The sequence below is a fragment of the Suillus subaureus genome, assembly GCF_016647635.1.
Source record: "Suillus subaureus strain MN1 chromosome Unknown BJ212scaffold_6, whole genome shotgun sequence".
Taxonomy (NCBI): Eukaryota; Fungi; Basidiomycota; class Agaricomycetes; order Boletales; family Suillaceae; genus Suillus; species Suillus subaureus.
In genome coordinates, this window is record NW_024538562.1 from 275,261 (window position 1) to 292,001 (window position 16,741).

General features: G+C 48.2%; 6 protein-coding genes across 6 annotated transcripts; 2 read left to right on the plus strand and 4 right to left on the minus strand.

The window, feature by feature from the left end:
• Positions 1-326: 326 nt before the first annotated feature.
• Positions 327-2,102, plus strand: BJ212DRAFT_1445174 (DnaJ domain-containing protein; the record flags this gene model as incomplete). Its single annotated transcript, XM_041338062.1, has 9 exons — positions 327-422; positions 473-538; positions 595-660; positions 688-706; positions 731-813; positions 847-1,331; positions 1,380-1,741; positions 1,764-1,980; positions 2,033-2,102. 9 exons carry the CDS (start codon positions 327-329, stop codon positions 2,100-2,102), a joined length of 1,464 nt encoding a protein of 487 aa, XP_041196358.1.
• Positions 2,103-3,178: 1,076 nt separating this feature from the next.
• Positions 3,179-4,689, plus strand: BJ212DRAFT_910047 (uncharacterized protein). Its single transcript, XM_041344325.1, has 6 exons — positions 3,179-3,348; positions 3,410-3,537; positions 3,584-3,741; positions 3,792-3,829; positions 3,880-4,070; positions 4,121-4,689. Exons 1-6 carry the CDS (start codon positions 3,289-3,291, stop codon positions 4,413-4,415), a joined length of 870 nt encoding a protein of 289 aa, XP_041196359.1. The 5' UTR covers positions 3,179-3,288; the 3' UTR covers positions 4,416-4,689.
• BJ212DRAFT_1332517 (armadillo-type protein) lies at positions 4,547-6,927 on the minus strand. The gene is made up of 6 exons (XM_041334808.1): positions 6,586-6,927; positions 6,024-6,464; positions 5,885-5,965; positions 5,229-5,835; positions 5,041-5,172; positions 4,547-4,984 (listed from the first exon to the last, which is right to left on the minus strand). Exons 1-6 carry the CDS (start codon positions 6,834-6,836, stop codon positions 4,709-4,711), a joined length of 1,788 nt encoding a protein of 595 aa, XP_041196360.1. The 5' UTR covers positions 6,837-6,927; the 3' UTR covers positions 4,547-4,708.
• Positions 6,928-7,601: 674 nt separating this feature from the next.
• On the minus strand, positions 7,602-10,079 carry BJ212DRAFT_1445177 (fungal-specific transcription factor domain-containing protein; the record flags this gene model as incomplete). The annotated part of the gene is made up of 8 exons (XM_041338063.1): positions 7,602-7,903; positions 7,954-8,458; positions 8,509-8,889; positions 8,939-9,039; positions 9,300-9,567; positions 9,617-9,715; positions 9,773-9,794; positions 9,862-10,079. 8 exons carry the CDS (start codon positions 10,077-10,079, stop codon positions 7,602-7,604), a joined length of 1,896 nt encoding a protein of 631 aa, XP_041196361.1.
• A 2,254-nt stretch (positions 10,080-12,333) lies between these two features.
• Positions 12,334-12,636, minus strand: BJ212DRAFT_1477492 (uncharacterized protein; the record flags this gene model as incomplete). Its single annotated transcript, XM_041339554.1, has 1 exon — positions 12,334-12,636. The coding sequence occupies one exon, from the start codon at positions 12,634-12,636 to the stop codon at positions 12,334-12,336; it is 303 nt and encodes a 100-aa protein (XP_041196362.1).
• Positions 12,637-13,485: 849 nt separating this feature from the next.
• Positions 13,486-14,812, minus strand: BJ212DRAFT_1296987 (kinase-like domain-containing protein; the record flags this gene model as incomplete). Its single annotated transcript, XM_041332522.1, has 5 exons — positions 13,486-13,631; positions 13,683-14,100; positions 14,148-14,485; positions 14,537-14,600; positions 14,627-14,812. 5 exons carry the CDS (start codon positions 14,810-14,812, stop codon positions 13,486-13,488), a joined length of 1,152 nt encoding a protein of 383 aa, XP_041196363.1.
• Between the last annotated feature and the right edge of the window lie 1,929 nt (positions 14,813-16,741).

The following is a 16,741-nucleotide window of genomic DNA, read 5'->3' on the forward strand; positions in this document are numbered from 1 at the left end:
AGCGGCAGCACTAGCGTCTGACACAAATTGATCATGCTTCGGGCGAGTAATTACTCATAACAACACGCGGAGCTTCCGTGCTGAACATGAGGCAGAGTTGTTTTCAGTATGTGACCTGCAGGCAATCTGCATTTCATGATCGCTTTAGAAGTTATCTATCGGAAAGTACGTTTGATCGGTTTTTGACGAACCTTCTCTCACACATATAAACGCTACTGTGTTACAGAAGAAATGTCAACCAGTCCTTCCCCCACTCCTGGAGCCCTTCCTGCTTACCTCCCTGTGCGACTTGTGGGCCTTGTAAATCCACTCATTACTATCCGACGATGCCCGTAGCTTCTCGTCGACCCGAATACTATAATGTGCTTGGTCTCGTCGTCGACGCTACGGACGAAGATATCAGAACTGCATACAAGAAACTGGTATATTTTCAGGTTCCATTGCGCATACAAAGTGCTCACCCTCTCAGTAGGCCCTTCAGTGGCACCCCGACCGTCATCAGATTGGGAAAGAACACGCAGCGCAGATGTTTGTTGAAGTAAGCGGCGTGGTCGTCGTGTCCTCCGGTCTAGCATTCAACATCATCATTGCCAGGTCAACACTGCCTACCATTCCTTGATGGATGGCACAGAAAGCATGGATCCTTCCTGCGGAGACGGTGTCTCACCATTATTTACGCCCACTGAGAGTGGTACAGCCCAGAGCTGTTCCGCGGAGCCACGACCACAAGCCAATGCACAGTCATTCCCTCATGCAAAGTCGTCAGGCTCACAGAAGAGTGAGCAGACACCCAATCCGTTCCCCTCCGCTTCCGTTCCTGGCTCTGACGCCGAACAATTTTCTCAGCCTTGTTCGTCAAACGACAAAACTACTCATCATGCCTCACACAACCATCACTCTAATCTAAAGCACCAATTCCATAAGCCTTGTAGCACAGGCAGCAATGGCTCTCGTTCCCGCTCCCGAACAAAATCATACGATAGCTTACGTGATTTACCACGACCATTTGCACCTGGTCAAGCGCCGTCCTCTGTCACGAGCGCTAGCCGCTCTCATAGTAGTCGCACGACCATTCCCCACTCAAAGTCACATGACAATCTGCGTGATCCTTCACTCAATTCGCACAAGCCGCGAGCGCCTGCTCCAGTCTCACGCGATCCGAAGTCGAACCGGTCCAAAAACAACCAAGGGGCTGGATCTACCTCTATATATTCCAAAGATCGCACACACGATGCAAAGCCATTGCGAAGTCAAACAGGCAATTTCTCACAGCCCGTGATTCCACCGACGTCATCCAAGCTACATAAACCACCTCGGCGCGGACTGGGAGAGTAAGTGATATGTCTTTAACACTGTCACAATTAACTTACTTCCCATAGGGAGCTATTCCAAAAGCTTTCCAAGGGGTCGTCGAAGTGCAAAAAAGAAGAGGGTTCAACATACTTAGACAACGCTCCCACGTATGGCTCCCCGTTACGAGCTCTTGGTACGCCTCGAGGCACATCCAAGGAGTGGGTGTTTCCTCTTCCGCTGACACTTGACGAGATGTATTATGGGACGGCTTTCCAATTTCTCATCACACGGGAGCTATTAAACCGTAAGACAGAGCAAGTCGAGATCTATGTCGATGTACCTCTGGGTATTCGAAGCGGAACTAGGATTGTCTGTCCCCGCACAGGTCACCAGCGCAAGGACGGGACTCTTCAGGACGTAGTCTTCTTGGTTGAAGAGGTGCCTCATGGTAGTTTCACTAGGGATGAAAGACGACCTGTTCGTGGATATTTGTGTGCCATGGGTGGAGACCCTCGCCGAACAAGGGGCCGATATTTGTATAGATGGCATGGATGGGGAAGAGATTATCTTCGCACTGCCTTATCCAATCTACGACAAGTCTACCGAAGGGCAATTACTAGTTAAAGGAGCGGGCATGCCGATTCGGGAAGGACGAAAGGCAGTGGGACGTGGTGACTTGATTGTCAGGTAAGATCACAGCTGCAGATATCATGCCGTTGTCGCTGACACTGGTTCTTAGATGGCAGGTGGTGTTCTCGCACCCTAGCAGATGGGAGAACTTTAAGAAAGCTCTGCGTATCAAGGTATAATCAATTGGGAAGGACATTATGATTGCGATGAACGTCTTATGGGAATAAGTATGTATACTTATGTCATCGCATTGAGCGCATGACGGTGTTGCATGTTGGGAGGCGAGGCATTGGAATACGCAACTAACAATGTACAGTATTCATTAAATATGCCATGGACATTATCATCACAGAATAAAACATTCATTGTATCACTTCAACTCATGCACAGGAAGTGCAGTACTATCAGCCACTGGCCACTAACGATAGAACTGAAGAGTTAGGTTATACTTAGATTGTACACGTAAGAACAGGCTTATCACTGAGATGATAATCAGTTGCTGCAACGTGACCTCGAGGTATATAGATATCTTTAATCTCACAGCACCCGCAATCAGCACTCTCTCGACATGAACAATGGGGTCAATAGCGCTCGAAATGTCAGCCGGCGAAGTTCCATATTGATGTGACGTACCATACTTCTTGTGAAGGGCTCTTGTTATTTCGCGGTTTCGTTTTTTGGGCGGCGGCCAGCCGGCCACCACTGTTTGTCATGGTGCGGCGTCGTCAAGATCCAACTTCGATCCTGCTATTAGGGCTACAAGATTGGTAGATGCCGGACTTCTATCAACTCGCTCGAGAGCTGGGTGGGGGTAGAACGCATGGATGGAAAAGCTGCCTAGATCAAATACGCGTTCCTTCAGAGCGAGATTAAAAGGCAGCGCTTATTACTAAAAAACACGTCGTCGCCAGGTTTTTCACGTTTGTTACGTAGTGGCATATAAGCGTCACACCAACTATAACATCATATCTTCGAACACCACCTACCTAGGTCGCGATCGATCGACGAGCAGTGTTAAACGAATATCCACAAGCATACTCTTCGCAGGAAGCGTCAAGGCAGTTCCACTGCTTCAGAGCCCCGGTCGGCGTGTCAAACGTCCCGCTTGAAGTGGGAAGTTCCATTACCGGTGTAATGCATTGCATTGCAGGGCTTTCAGAAGGAAGAGTCAACCACTACTGACTGCACTATGCTTCCATTCCTCAGTGAGACAAAGATCTTGCCACGTGACAAGCCACGCCCATCAAACGCGTTTCTGGCGCGTGTTTGCCCAGCTTACTGTGGACCTACATAAAGTCAGCAGATCTGACGCCTCGTTGTAAGCCCTTTCTTCCAGTTCCTTTCCCTAACACCAGAAATTCAATCATGGCATCGTTCTTCCGTCGTCCTCCCAATAATACGTGGTCTGACCACCTACTTTTGAAAGTAAAGCAAATATATTGATAAAATATGACCATTTTTGACGTTATGATGTGCTCACTTCCAGCTGGCTAATATTGCTGGAGCGCTTTTCGTTATGGGAGCAAATGGCTACACAGTTATTTCTCCTCTGGATGTCTACTACACAGGGAAAGAGACGTACTTTACCCCTGCTCCCTGGGCATACTTCCTTTGGTGAGAAACATGCACGCTTCGTGTGTCAGACACTTACTGTTAATAGGCCTGTGATTCACTTGCTGGTCCTTGGAACATGCACCTACCAGTTCTCCGGACGGGGTAAGGAGCTCATTATCGACATCATCGGCTGGAATCTCCCGCTTCTCGATTTCATGAATGCTATGTACATTTATTCCTGGACCAACCAGGAGTACAAATATGGTAAACCATCTTGATTTCTTAGTTGCGCAGTTTGCTGACGTGCATCATAGCTTTGGTTTTCATGATATTTACTGGTTCAGTTGTATCGGTAGGTCGTTATTTGATAAGTTAAACGATGCAACTTAATCGTCGGTTCAGAAAATTTACCGGCTTGTGAAGGCGAGCACTGTACGCAACATCTGCGACGAACTCTTCCTGCATCTTCCATTCTCCCTCTATCACGGCTGGACGACATGCTTGATCTTCAGCACCGCCTTTGCGGCTTTTGGTGTGAATGCTGAAATTGAGCCGGAGGAGTTCTGGACCAAAGTTTTTGTCCTCCTTAGCCTGTAAGGTATACTTCACTTGATCTAGGTGATATCTGATCCCGTGTTCCCAGGTTCGTCCTCCAGACTATTGCATCCGCCTATGCGTACGCGTCTACAGAGGGCGACCTTCCTGCTTGTCTTGCGGTCTCCTGGTTCATATGGGCTATCTTTGTACACCAGACGCCGGAAAAGTCTCCATTTGTGCATTGGTGTGCGCTTGGAGCTGCTATCCTGTCGTTGTGCTGGCTCATGCGGAGTGCAATCGGTTTGGAGCTTAAGATCAGGACCAGAAACGCTAATAATGTTAGGTTTGGATTTGGTGCTGCTAATGACCACGAGGGCTCTCGACTTTTGGGGGGGCATTAAGTGGAGGAAACAGCACCGCAAGTGTTGGGCGTTGCGCCCTGTGGCGAGGAACACATGTAGTTCTTTCTCTTTCAACTCTATCTTTGTATATCATATGGATTCGAATATATGTTTGTGTTTGTAATAGTGGACAGTCCTTGTCAACATTTCATTGATGTTACATAATTTATTATGTTTCGTGCACTTATGCAAGACGAGCATGGCTAAAACGTACAACAGAAAAATGAAAGCCTTAAATAAGGATCGAAATAAACCGCTGCCTTGAAGTCAACTTCCCCGCACAGTACCTGCATTTATTCAAACTTGATAGGTTCAACCTTCTTAGGAGATGGCAGTCCAACAAAGCCCGGAGGGAGTCTCCTGACCGGTGTACTTTGTGGGCTTTGACCTTGTCGCGTTAGTCTCTGTTGTTGACTGGTAGTCGGCTTGGCTAGTGCCAATGGTGGAGCACCGATCAGCCGTGATACAGTCCATGGCAGCTCGAATTTTGCAGCTCCCGCCCAGGCAATATACCGGGAAAGTTCGAGATGCAACGTCGGATAATACGTCACAGACGTCTTGCGTGATATCTATAGAACCAAATATGATGAATGATCATTCTAGTATCAGGCCAGGTTAATCTCACCAAAATAATCCGCTCAAATCCAGAAGCAAATAGGTCGGAGTGGAAACGGTGCGCAGACATGTCATGTTCCTTAGACAGATTCAGCTCATGAGCGGATCTGGCGATTGCGTTGATAAGTTTGAGGTGCATCGTCTGCTCGGATAGGAATTGTAAGTCAGCTTCAGCCGTCGTGTACTTTGTCCACTTACAAAGTATCCCATGGCTTCAAATTCGACACCTCCAGTCATGCCCCCAGGTGCTTTGGGCTTCTCCACCTTGCCCTCATCAACCTCTTCTAGGTTCCAAACAGTGTTATTGGGGTGACAGAATACCCAGAAGTAATCTCTGCAAACGTCCGAAAGCTCCTGAAGGTAAGTTTTGTAAATCCTTGGGCGATGTAGTGATTCAATAAAAGCATGAGGTGACACAGGTGAAGCGGGTGACTCAGTTGGAGGAGGCGCAGGTGTCAGAAGGAGAGCACGGATCAACGAGTAGAAATTCTTGTGTGGTGCTGGGAAGGTGATGAGATTCGAGGACGAGCGGCCCTCGGGTTCCCAAGCTTCGCGACGTGGACGGTTACCAGTGGATGGGAGCGACGAGGAAGGGTACAACTCGAACAAGATGAGCAACAATTCGACAATGAGCTGTCTCGTTGCCACGTCTCCAGGCTTTTTGTCAGAGTAAAGCAAGGAGAGTAGTTGCACGAATGGGGTCGGGCACGAGCTACGCAAGGCAAAGCAACCAATTGCAGAGGTCGACAGGGCCTTGAAGCATCGAAGTAATTCATATAGTATCTGGTCATCATGCTGCTCTTCTCTGAAGAAAAATATGAGAATATAATTGAAGGTTGGAGGTATTGACTCACCGCCACTCAACTTCGAGTATTTCATTCAGTCGCGTAAGCAGAGCATTGTAGCCACCCAATTTCAGGAAGTCTTCTGACCAACTAGTCAAAGTTTAATCAGCTAACATGGCACAAGAGCTTCAGATCGCTCAGTACTCACATTGCCGACTCATTTCGTAGGAGTAGTCGGAGCTTCTTGACGATTTCTACTTCTAGCTGAGTGCTGGAAGTCGATGCCAACATACTACAGAATTTGACGGGAGTTATGCTCTTAACGAAGCCCTTCTCTTTGGATTTGCTCGTAATGAGGTCGCCTGGGATAACCGGAGAATTCTGACCACGAGATAATGTTCGTGCAGCATCAAAGGATAACCCGCGGTCATGTCCTTGTTTGTCATCGAGTGCGTGCAGATCCGTTGTACTCTTTCCAGAGAGACCAGATATCCAGCTGCTTTTCGTAGGCATCTGGTCATAGCTCATGGAAGGTGGAAGAGGCGAGCCCATAGATTCGCTACTGCGGGCTTTTCTCAACGTCATTGGGGTGCTCAGTGGCCCAGACGTCAGGTTTGATGTTATAACATGTGATGATTTGAGCATGGCGCTTTAACAGTTGAATCCATGCCAACTAGCTTTTACCCGAACAGTGGAAGGGATTTGTAGCTCGTCCTGTGAGCATATGCTGTTAAATACCATCGATTGATGCTATCACTGCACAGTCCTACCAGTAATTTGTCAAAGGCTGGTTCATTACCACCGGCTCGACCACAAGGTCCTGCGAGACCTTGATTGTCTTCAACTTTTCTTGCTTCGAATTACCCTTGTGAGTTCCCTTGCCTGATTTTGTCAGTGCAGGGGTCACAAGATCATTGTCAGGTAGGTTCTCCTTTCCACTAAGTGGATCTCCAGGGCTCGTGATCATGGTGAAGTCTGAAGTAGATATTCTTTTTGATGAGGGTAAAATTGCCTTGAACATGATTGCAGATGCTTATTTGTGTCGTAATTGTGGTGAGTCGTCAGTGTAGAAATCAAAGTAGAAGTTGTGGCTGTGACGTAACAAGCACGCGGTTCGTCTTTTTCGACGCGACTGTCACGTGCATTTATTTTCTGCTATTTGGGTTGTGGCCACCGTTTCCTCTCAAGCTCAAGCGCTGACGCCCATAGAGTCATCACTTTGGAAGTTTTTTGGGCGGTATACTTAGGAACGCAGGTGTTCCATCAGGCTCTTGAGTGCCGCCCTTCATCTCCGCCGGCGCTCGAGCTTCTCCACGTTGCTCTCACAAGTGTCATACCATCAATTTCACTGCATACCGTTCTTTACGCAGGATGGTCGGCAAATGTTATTGGTCCATGTGGGAGCGCCCATGCCTCACATAGGAAATGCGAATTTCCGGTCGCTCGGTATATATAGGTTTCACTCTGCCCTTGACGAGAACTAACTTTCCCTCTCTGCACAGACGCACTTCCCTCCTTGCACGTACACATTTCATTCTAGCGGCCCAGCAAGTTCTCCTTATCTTTCTGAGCCATCCTGCTGGCCAGCAGCACGTCGTTCTCCCTAAAGACGGGGCGTGGAAATGTGAGTCAAATTAATATTCATCAAATTCAGAGCTCTATATTTTGTTAATCAGAGTACCGTAGGATGGTATTGTAGGACCGATGCGATGGCGTTAAATAACTAGGTGTGTATGATATCAAAGGTTGTTCATCGTACAGTGGTAGAGTGAAAAACCGTCATAACTTAAACCAGCAGGAGCAAATAACGCCCTTGAATATGGAGCAGGTCTTGCCATTCGACTCTTCCCCCTTGATTATCCCGTTTTTGCCATGCTGTTTGCATGACTCGCATAGTCTGACTGGTGTTACCAAAGCCATTGTGTTGACCTTGCAGCCGTGATTTCAGAAACTCGCGCTTCATGGGATCGTCCGCGAGACACCCAGCCAGACATATGGGAAACACTAAGCAGCGGTCGATATTCGACACGGGTAGCCGGTTCAACAATTGTACAATGACATCTATCGAATTCACGATTTCGGGCACTCCTGTGACAAAGTCATGAGCATTGCAAAATCACGTATCAATTTCGACGCACCTGGATTGGGGTCGCTGAGCACTGTCTGCAAGTAGAGGATAGTTGCTTCTCGGAAGATATCACCCACTATCCTCCGAGTGTCGTCTGCAGGAAGGGATGTGCCCACGTGTCCAGTAGGTGAATTTTGTACGTTGCCATGCTCAGCAACCATTGATGATAATTCAGGATGTAATGGTGTCTGGTCTCCTTCTGCCGATAGTACTGTCTCTGTTTGGGTGCGAAGGTGTCGTTCAATAACGTCCCCTCGCCGGATGAGCTCTCTCATGCTCAAAGAACCTTTACGAAGTTCCTGCGTCTTCCAGCACGATAGCGTTGCTATCTCCGCGATACCGAGAAGTACTTCGTCCGGACATCCAGTTAAGCTATCCATACGAAGGGCTGATTCGTCACCGATGCCCTGCTGCGTTAAACCCCAGTAATTCGATTCTCTGCGGAACAGTCGCCGATAGAAGGTTAGATGCTTTGGCGTCGTTTTCAGGGCCAGGGTTGACATGATATCACACCACTGCGTGGTTCGGGTGAGCTTAGTCTGCCCATAGTCCCAGTAAAACTCACTATTGTGGCTTTCAGTGCCAATTGCGATGCCTCGTTCATGTTTATCATCATCGACTTGGGGTTGTCGCTCGTTGTTATTCCCGTCCTCACAAGCCATTCGCTCGCAATATCTAACATCGGACGCCAATCTGTCACTCCACCTGACATGAGCGAGAAGCTTAACATGTGGATGGCTGCATTTGCGTCGGATTCGCTTAGCGTTGTCTGCTTGTTTCTATAGATCTGTTGGTGGGCGCTATCATAGAATCGGATTGCCGGTGAGTGCTCCAGGGTGGGGTTTGGTGCCTCGAAACCGTGGGCGATGCGAATCAAACTGAAGTGCAATGATGCTAATGCGGAAATAGCATTTGCCACAGGGCCCTGTGGGTGTTGTAATACAAGCTAAATAACGGTTAGCGACCAAGTACCAATTTTTTTGAGAAAACCTTACTGAATATGTTATATTTGCTACAGAGTTGCCAGCAAACGCATACTGCAACTGCCGAACATGCTCAAAGTAATAAAATATGTGCTCCATTTGCAAGCCATCGTCTGGTATCGATATCATTGGAGGGTTATACAGATTTTGGGTGGCGGTAGTCGAAGTCAGGATGAAAGTGCATATCCGCCACGGGCGATGGATGCGAGGGAAGAGAGCCAGAAGGGCTGAAGGGGGAATTGTGGTTCGAACGTTGAAAGCTCCCATCCCTCGTGTACAGAGGGACAGGAACAATCTGAGGTGAGTTTAATGTTGAACCTGAGGATGCGGTGTCAGTTGCTGTAGGCTCATTTCTTATCACAAAAAAACTCACCAAACACGGACATTCCAGTTGGGTCGCCCAATGGATCGGCATACGCTGGCATTCCCAAATCGTTGACTCGAGAAGACCCTGGAGAACTTGCAGATCCCTGAAACTGTCGCGAAGGAAAAACAGATGACGATGACGATGAAGCTGATGTAGATGATCGACCCGTTGAAGTGGCTTGCAGTATCGACGATTTGGGCTGACCGCGGATGAGGCCAGCCCGTGTTAGCTGAGCTTTGATGCCAGCCTTGTAATCTTCCACAGCTTTCTTGTCCTGTAGGACGATGAGAGATGGTGGTAAGAAAGACGCTAACTGTACTCACGCGCATCCATTCAGGGCGCCTTGTTCCCCAACCCAGACAATCTATTCTCAACCGCTTGCAGGTATGACAGGAGTTGCCCTCTCGTTGTTCGTCACATTTCTATTAGAACATTTACGGTCAAGACGCATGAACAGCTTTGTTTCAGTCAAAACACACCTTTCTTCGCAAGCGACATGTCCTACGATTGGAATTTGGAATTGCACGTGTTAGCCAAGTGGAACGGTCTGGGAATATGTAATGCGCACCAGCATCCCCCCCTCCCTGTCAACCCTCCGCGAGGTAAATCTACTGGCATTCTGTTTGGAGTTTCTCGTGAACGTGCGCTTTGCGAATCTGTTTCATCCGAAGCTTTGGATGGCTTGAGGGGTGCGGAGATGTGGGCAGGAGATGTATTGTTGGAGGGCGTCTCAGACGAGGGCGATGGACTGCCGCTAGCTGACGAACTACAGTATGTGTATGACATTCACGCCACAATTGGGGGGTTGTGATAATGAGGCAATATAATTTCTCAAGAAGATGTCTTAAGAACAGATTACAGCCAGATGGGAAGTCGGGGTCAACCTACAGAAATTACCGACGGGTGACAAGTCGGAGGTTCACTTTGGGCTTTCTGCCGCAAAAGAAAAGACGGCGTGATGTTTATGACCTAAAGAAGCATGTGGAAGTGCACCCCAAACCAATTTGGACTCATTCATGGCTTGGTCTCCAAGGACAACTTCTCGAACATTAACTCCGCAAGGGCTATGGTATCCGGTGTCGGTGCACAATATCAAGCGATGAGAGGGTCGCCACGCATCCTCCGTCTCGTTAGCTCACGTAGGTAAGAAATGCGAAAACATTTTTGATCGAAATAATATGTGATATCCAGGGTAGACACACCTTCAAGCCCGTCTGCTTATATAATCTCCGAGCTTGATGGAAAGACGAAATGTACGGGCTATCGCTACTGAACTCAAAAAGTGTATGTACCCGCAGCTAGCCGTTCTATCTTTACCAAGCCCCGAAGTACCTGGTATCGATGTTGTGCCTTTGTTCATCTAGAAAGAGTTCTGAATCACTCGAGCTCGTACTTCAGTGAAGACCATGGAAGGTCCGATGCGCTTTCGTCATTTTACTGCGAGATGTCGGCATCGGATGGTGCTTGTTCAGCAATGCACTGTCCCTGCATGGCATATAGTAATTTTGTTATACAGCACACCCATGTCAGAGCAGAAGGGGACATGAAATTGCGGTCAGATAGGCTTGCTCTCGACATTTAAATGGCGTGGCCTCTAACACTTTTGTTATCACATGTGATCCGATCATGTCGCAGAACTGGGGTACAGCTCGGGTTTGCATGCATGCTACATATACACCGCCGTCATCGTGGGGGGTAAATGAAACACGATCACAGCTTGGCCTTCTCGAATTCAAAGAATACAATAAAAGTTCCGCGAGTAGAACGTTCATTCAATACTAATTGAAGGGCCTGACCCAGGCCTGTCAGGCACGGTACATTTACGCGCTGAATCTCCGATGATGATCCTCCTTCGTGTGTGTCGGTAGTAGATAGTCACCGGGACATGGCAGGATGTAGCCGAGCAGGGTGTTTCCGCACGATAGGAGGGGTCATGGATACTTCCATCACGGAGGGTCGCAGTACCCGTCGTTGCGACAACTTTGGGAGCTCGGTACCTCAGTCGTTGTTCTCGAGTATTTAGTCACGGAAGGCTGTGACTCACGAGAACGTAGCCTCGATCGCTTTTTGTACTTGGGAGTTTCTCGATAATTAACTATCTCGAGTCTTGACATCGTTCGTTAAATTATTAGAGTTGTTCCTCAATCCCCCAATCAAATTTGAGTGGCGGTGCCAAGGCTGTATCAGCAAGTCTTGCACGACAGGCCTGGTGATCTTTACAGGAAATTGAGTGTCAATTTGAAGATATACATCATCTTCCGTGGAGTTCGCTCACGAATAATATGGGACCAGCTTCACAGAACGTCGTGACTGACCGCGACTTGTCCATGATACGGCGGTAGTATAAGCCAGGCTGATCCCGAGCCTAGTGACCAAATCGAGAAGGAACAATTTCAAATTGTATCCGATCTGAGAAAGGTGTCATAATGTAATTATCAATCATATTTGGCTCCCAAAACGAGCGGCAGTGTTGAGATGGACTATTGATCAGAAACATACCGGCGGTGTATTGAATATTGACAGGAGACAGCCTCTTGAACCTTGAGATCTTGAGACCGTGGAGATGGGTGTCTGGAAAACAATGCATTGCATTCGGAGGTCGTACAAGCGCAGATGCGATTTGATCATCATATCAAGCATAAATAGATTACAGCTTGTAGGGTAAGCCTTAGGAAATAGCTAGCCGCGCTACACGCTAGGGGCGTGCCGAATATTTTTAACAAATAATGAAGAGAGCCAGGAAGTAAAAGCCCGTGTAGGGTAGCCTTTAGAAAAGAATCATCTGGGACTGTTGCATGACGACACGCCGGTCCACGAGCTCCCCTCATTCTCGGCTGTTCCACACTTATCTCATGAGTTGAGCGGCTTGAGCACAGTTCCCCATGTTCTCCGTCTGCTGCTCCTGCAGGCGCCGCAGGAAGTAACTGCGATATCGAGGGACATCCGTCGGGCAGCCACATATGCATATGCTGAACACGACACTGCGCACATTATGGCGCGCTGTGCTGACGTCTTCAGCGCGCCTGAGACGCTTGACTATTTATGTGATGTTGCTCGTGATCCCTGGACATTGTGGCTGATCCCCAGAGATGACGGAATGGAGATAGACAAGGGCAGACACGCGGAATACATCAGACGTGAGGCGCCGTCGGCGTGACTTTTCCGTGTCAAAACCGTGGAGGTGAGGGTCATTGGTAGATTTCAGGACGATTTCGATTTCTTGCCCGCGTTTGTTGGGTTCAGGAACGCTGAGTCTACCTGCACGCCTGCACTCATCCTTCCAGCCTGCAAGATCAGCCATTTCAGCGAGGGCGATGTAGTTTTCGCATCCCATGACGCTCATCATAGAAAGCTCCGGTCTGCCACCGTGGTGGGACCATAGAGTGAACGGAGCACTTCAAGGAGCTCGGGACGATGGATTAGCGTTGCAGAGGCAAGGACATCGAACCACATGGATGTCTTGATGATAAACTGCATGCTGCCGGTGCAGGATATCAGTGCCCAGTGGGCGCAACATGATTCCGCTGGAGGACACTGATTGAAAATTCGCAAGTGCTATCAAGGAACGCTTGCCACTGCCCTTGCCCCCCAGAGAAGAGGAAATCGGAGACCATGCAAAGGCTGACAAGAGCGTCTCCTTCCGGCACTGGTATCTCTAGTGCACTTTGGATGCGTGTGTATGCATCATGATCTGATGGCGCAGTGTGACCAATTACACCTTAGGTGCTTTTGCGGTGCAAATCCGCAAGCAAACATGCAGCCTCTCAGGCTGAACCACTGGGATATATGAGTTTCCAGATGAGTTTATCAATGGACCCGTCGGCATGCAAGTTCTGGATACAGAGAACATGTTGCATATAGTATTGCAATGATGCGTTTTATTGCATGTTCAGGTTAACCCAGTTATGATGTATGGTGTTGTGTAAGCACGCTGGCTTACTAGAGTTCCCATGATCTACATAAATACTGTCCGCTGATACTGAAACACAAGCTTCAGTATCGCTGCCTTTTGGCATAACAGTTAAGTGGACGACTAGTCTTGACTCAGTTACATGTTTGTTGATATCCAGAGGGTATAACGACGTTGTTATCGTCTTCGTCTGGGAAGGATGCACGATGCAATGCAGAGAAGTCGCTGGTGTGAGGTCAAGGCGGATTCGATTGCGTCCCTGCTAAAAGGTGAGTTTGAGTACTAATTTACTTGATAACGATACGGGGTCTTACATGATGGTTCCAAGCTAGTCGTATAAGCAGTGGAAGGATACACAGGCAGCACACTCCCAGAATGATTTTCCCTAGCGTCCAATGGTGAATCAATGGCCTGCATCACCGGAAGTCCTACAACAATATGAGAAAGCAAGCAAAGATATTCTACAATAGGAGTCTTACGAGCATCAGTGTCCCCTCGAAGATAATCATTACGGGCTATACCCGAGTGTCGCTCGTCGCCGGAGATCGACAGCGTCGGGATCCGGGGGCTCGTACTCGGGTGTCGCTTGTCGCTGGGGATCGACAACGTGGGGCTCTGGGGGCCCGTACTCGAGTTTTGCTTGTTGCTGGAGATCGACAACGTAGGGCTCTGGGGGCTCGTGCTCGGGTGCAAAGCGCTATCAACAAATTGAACTGCTTCCCCGACAGGAGGCCGATCAGAAGATGTCGTAGACCAGCAACGGGTCATGAAATTCCAGTGCCGGTTAGTGACATAAACATCGCCTGGACGGGGATGCATTTTCTTCTCAATAACCACTTGGTACATGATCGAGAAGTCACGGGTCAAGTGACACCAGGGCACATTTCCCGTCAAAACCTACAGAACATCTTAATGAGCCGCACTAGCAAAAGGGAAGGACTTACTTGAAGCATGATGTTACCAAAGGAGTACATGTCGCTTTGAGTGGTGGCTGCAGAATCGGATTCCCCGGAAAGAAGCTCAGGAGCTGCCCATCTCACTGCTCCTGGATGACAGCTCATCTTCACGAGGTACGTCATGCCGGGCAACTTCTCAAACGTTCCAGAAAGGCCAAAATCTGCAAGATATGCTTTTCTATCACCATCGATTAGGACGTTGGACTTGTAACTGATCATTAGTATATAAGGGATAGAATAAATAATAGATGTTACACCAGTGAGGTCTCCATGAACGACGGGGTTCAAGTCCGTTTGTCCGTCTTCAGTCAAGCTAAACGTATGAACTAAAATAGAAATTTATTCATTTTCCTTCGAACATACGCATTTTCACCCACGATAGTGGAGTCCAGCGACAATGTCGCGAAGCTTGCGCACGACATAATAAACTCGACTGTGCAACTGAGAAACGTATTTTAAATGCTCACCAAAAGCAGACGATCACGCAACTTAAGGGTCTGATTATTCCTGTGGAGAAACGACGTCAGAGTGCCATTATTTATCCACGGAGCAACCAAAGCTACAGATGGACCAAAGTCCGAAGTTGCGCCCATGAGTTTCAAAATATTAGAATGCCGCAACCTCTTCCAAATTCCAAGCTCTCTTCGAAACATCTGGGAAAGTTTAATGAGAATCTGACCACTTCCCTCAGATAGAATAATACCTCAACATTAAAGTATTGTGGTCGAATTGCTTTGACGGCGACCTGCGGATGAGTGTTGAGTTTGTGAGTGTGGAAGAACTGTAACATCCGCACGAAACTCCTCGTCGCCCTCTGGTGCGTGGTATATGCACTTGTAAATATTTCCATATGTACCACCAGAAATCGGGTCCGGGCTGCATCGGGTGATAAGACTAGTTAAGTCTGGGATGAGGATTGAAGTGATCAGCTGGGTAGAGGGAGCGACATTGGGAGTAGTAAGTGGGGATGGTTCGAGAGTACCAGTAAATTTTCGCTGATCTGCTGTCAAAGGACCACCAACTCCAGTGTCCGTTCCGAAACTTGAATTTTCAGGGACTCTGCGAGGCTTTTGGGTTGATAGTTTCCTTCCAGGTATGATGTATGGATGTTGACGATGTTGTGCCGGAGAACGGGGAAAACGGGGACGATGCTGTGCACCAAAGTTGGTCGCACTGGAAGAAACTGTGTCTGGAGGGAAAGTACGACCAGAATCTGGTTGCGTGACCATCTCCTGCTGTATAGATGAGGTGGCGACTGTAGTCTGCGAGTGGTTGTGTTACCGATGGGGAGGGTGATGCATGAGTCCTGAGGCGTCGAGGTTGTCAATCAGTGATTTACTACCCTATGAGAAATGAATTGTACCAGATTGGCACTTTTGGCGTTACGTCACGACGGCAGGGTCACTGAAACTCGCACTGTGCAATACAGAACTGTAGCAGTGCCAGTGACATGCGTACCAAGTGTCCCACTGGACATGATCAACTCAGTCCAACGATCATCGAAAAGGAGACCCGTGTAAAGTTTGTTTTGTGAACGTCGACACGTAGGCACCACTAGAGTAATGCCGGAAAGCTCTCGGGTCACCAGTCGACCAGTCAATATTCAATATTAAATCGTTAAAGGTAAAACAGGACAGCGTTGTTTGAGTTGCAATACTAATGTCCAATCAGATACCACGAATTTCTGGGGTATGTACGTCTTGTATACATGGTACCGTAGGACCGTGGGTTGACCATTGTCGTCGGAAGTTGAAACATTGAAAGTTCGTGGTTTGATTTAGCTTGCCGAAAGGTTCCTGGCATTCTGCATGACCGAAGATTGGTCGGACAAAACATGTTTAAAAAAAAAGGTATCGCTCAACTCTCGGCACATTCAATATCACTTCAAGCTTTGTTTTAGTAGTAATGCTTGTTTGGGGTTAAATAACTTCCACCTCTTCCTGTCCCTAGCCAGATATTATTATAATTAAAGATAAATTGGCGATAGAGCGCAGGCTCGAAAAGCTTATCGCTCTGCATTTTCCTGTGGAAAATTCTGTCGAGAAAGGCGTGAATGCGAGGAAAGATGAGGTCAGTGTTAATGGAAGAGGAATAAATATACATGGATGACAGCTTGTAGGGCATGAGTTAAAATTGCAGCACTGTATGCAGCACACTAGGGGCGTGCCGAACACCTTCAGCAAATAACGAAGAAAGCCGGGTGACGAAAAGATCATGTGTCGTAAGATGGCATTTTAAACAAGAAGCATGTCTCGCATGACTCCGCGCCGGTCCACAGGCATCCCCCCTTCTCGGCTCGTCCAAACTCGCATCATGAGATCACAGGCCAGATCACAGTTCCCCACTGTCTCCATCTCCTGCTCTTGCAGGAGTTGCAGGAAGTAATCACAGATTTGGGGGACATCCGTTAGGCAGCCGCAGCATATATTGAATACCATACTGTACACGACATGGCATGCTGTTTACGTGTTGCCCATAATCTCTGGACATTGTGGCTGATCCTCAGAGATGACGGGATGGAGATGGACAAGGGAAGACGCATAGGAATACGTCAGACGCGAGGCGCCGTCAGGGTGAAAGCC

Bases quoted from the DNA above. Each gene is read 5' to 3' on its own strand.
- BJ212DRAFT_910047 (XM_041344325.1), top strand. From the start codon at position 3,289: ATGGCATCGTTCTTCCGTCGTCCTCCCAATAATACGTGGTCTGACCAC. The intron at 3,742-3,791 runs GTAAACCATCTT...CGTGCATCATAG, and splicing joins CAACCAGGAGTACAAATATG to CTTTGGTTTTCATGATATTT. The intron at 4,071-4,120 runs GTAAGGTATACT...CCGTGTTCCCAG, and splicing joins GTTTTTGTCCTCCTTAGCCT to GTTCGTCCTCCAGACTATTG.
- BJ212DRAFT_1332517 (XM_041334808.1), bottom strand. From the start codon at position 6,836: ATGTTCAAGGCAATTTTACCCTCATCAAAAAGAATATCTACTTCAGAC. The intron at 5,966-6,023 runs GTGAGTACTGAG...AACTTTGACTAG, and splicing joins CTACGAAATGAGTCGGCAAT to TTGGTCAGAAGACTTCCTGA. The intron at 5,836-5,884 runs GTGAGTCAATAC...ATTTTTCTTCAG, and splicing joins ATACTCGAAGTTGAGTGGCG to AGAAGAGCAGCATGATGACC.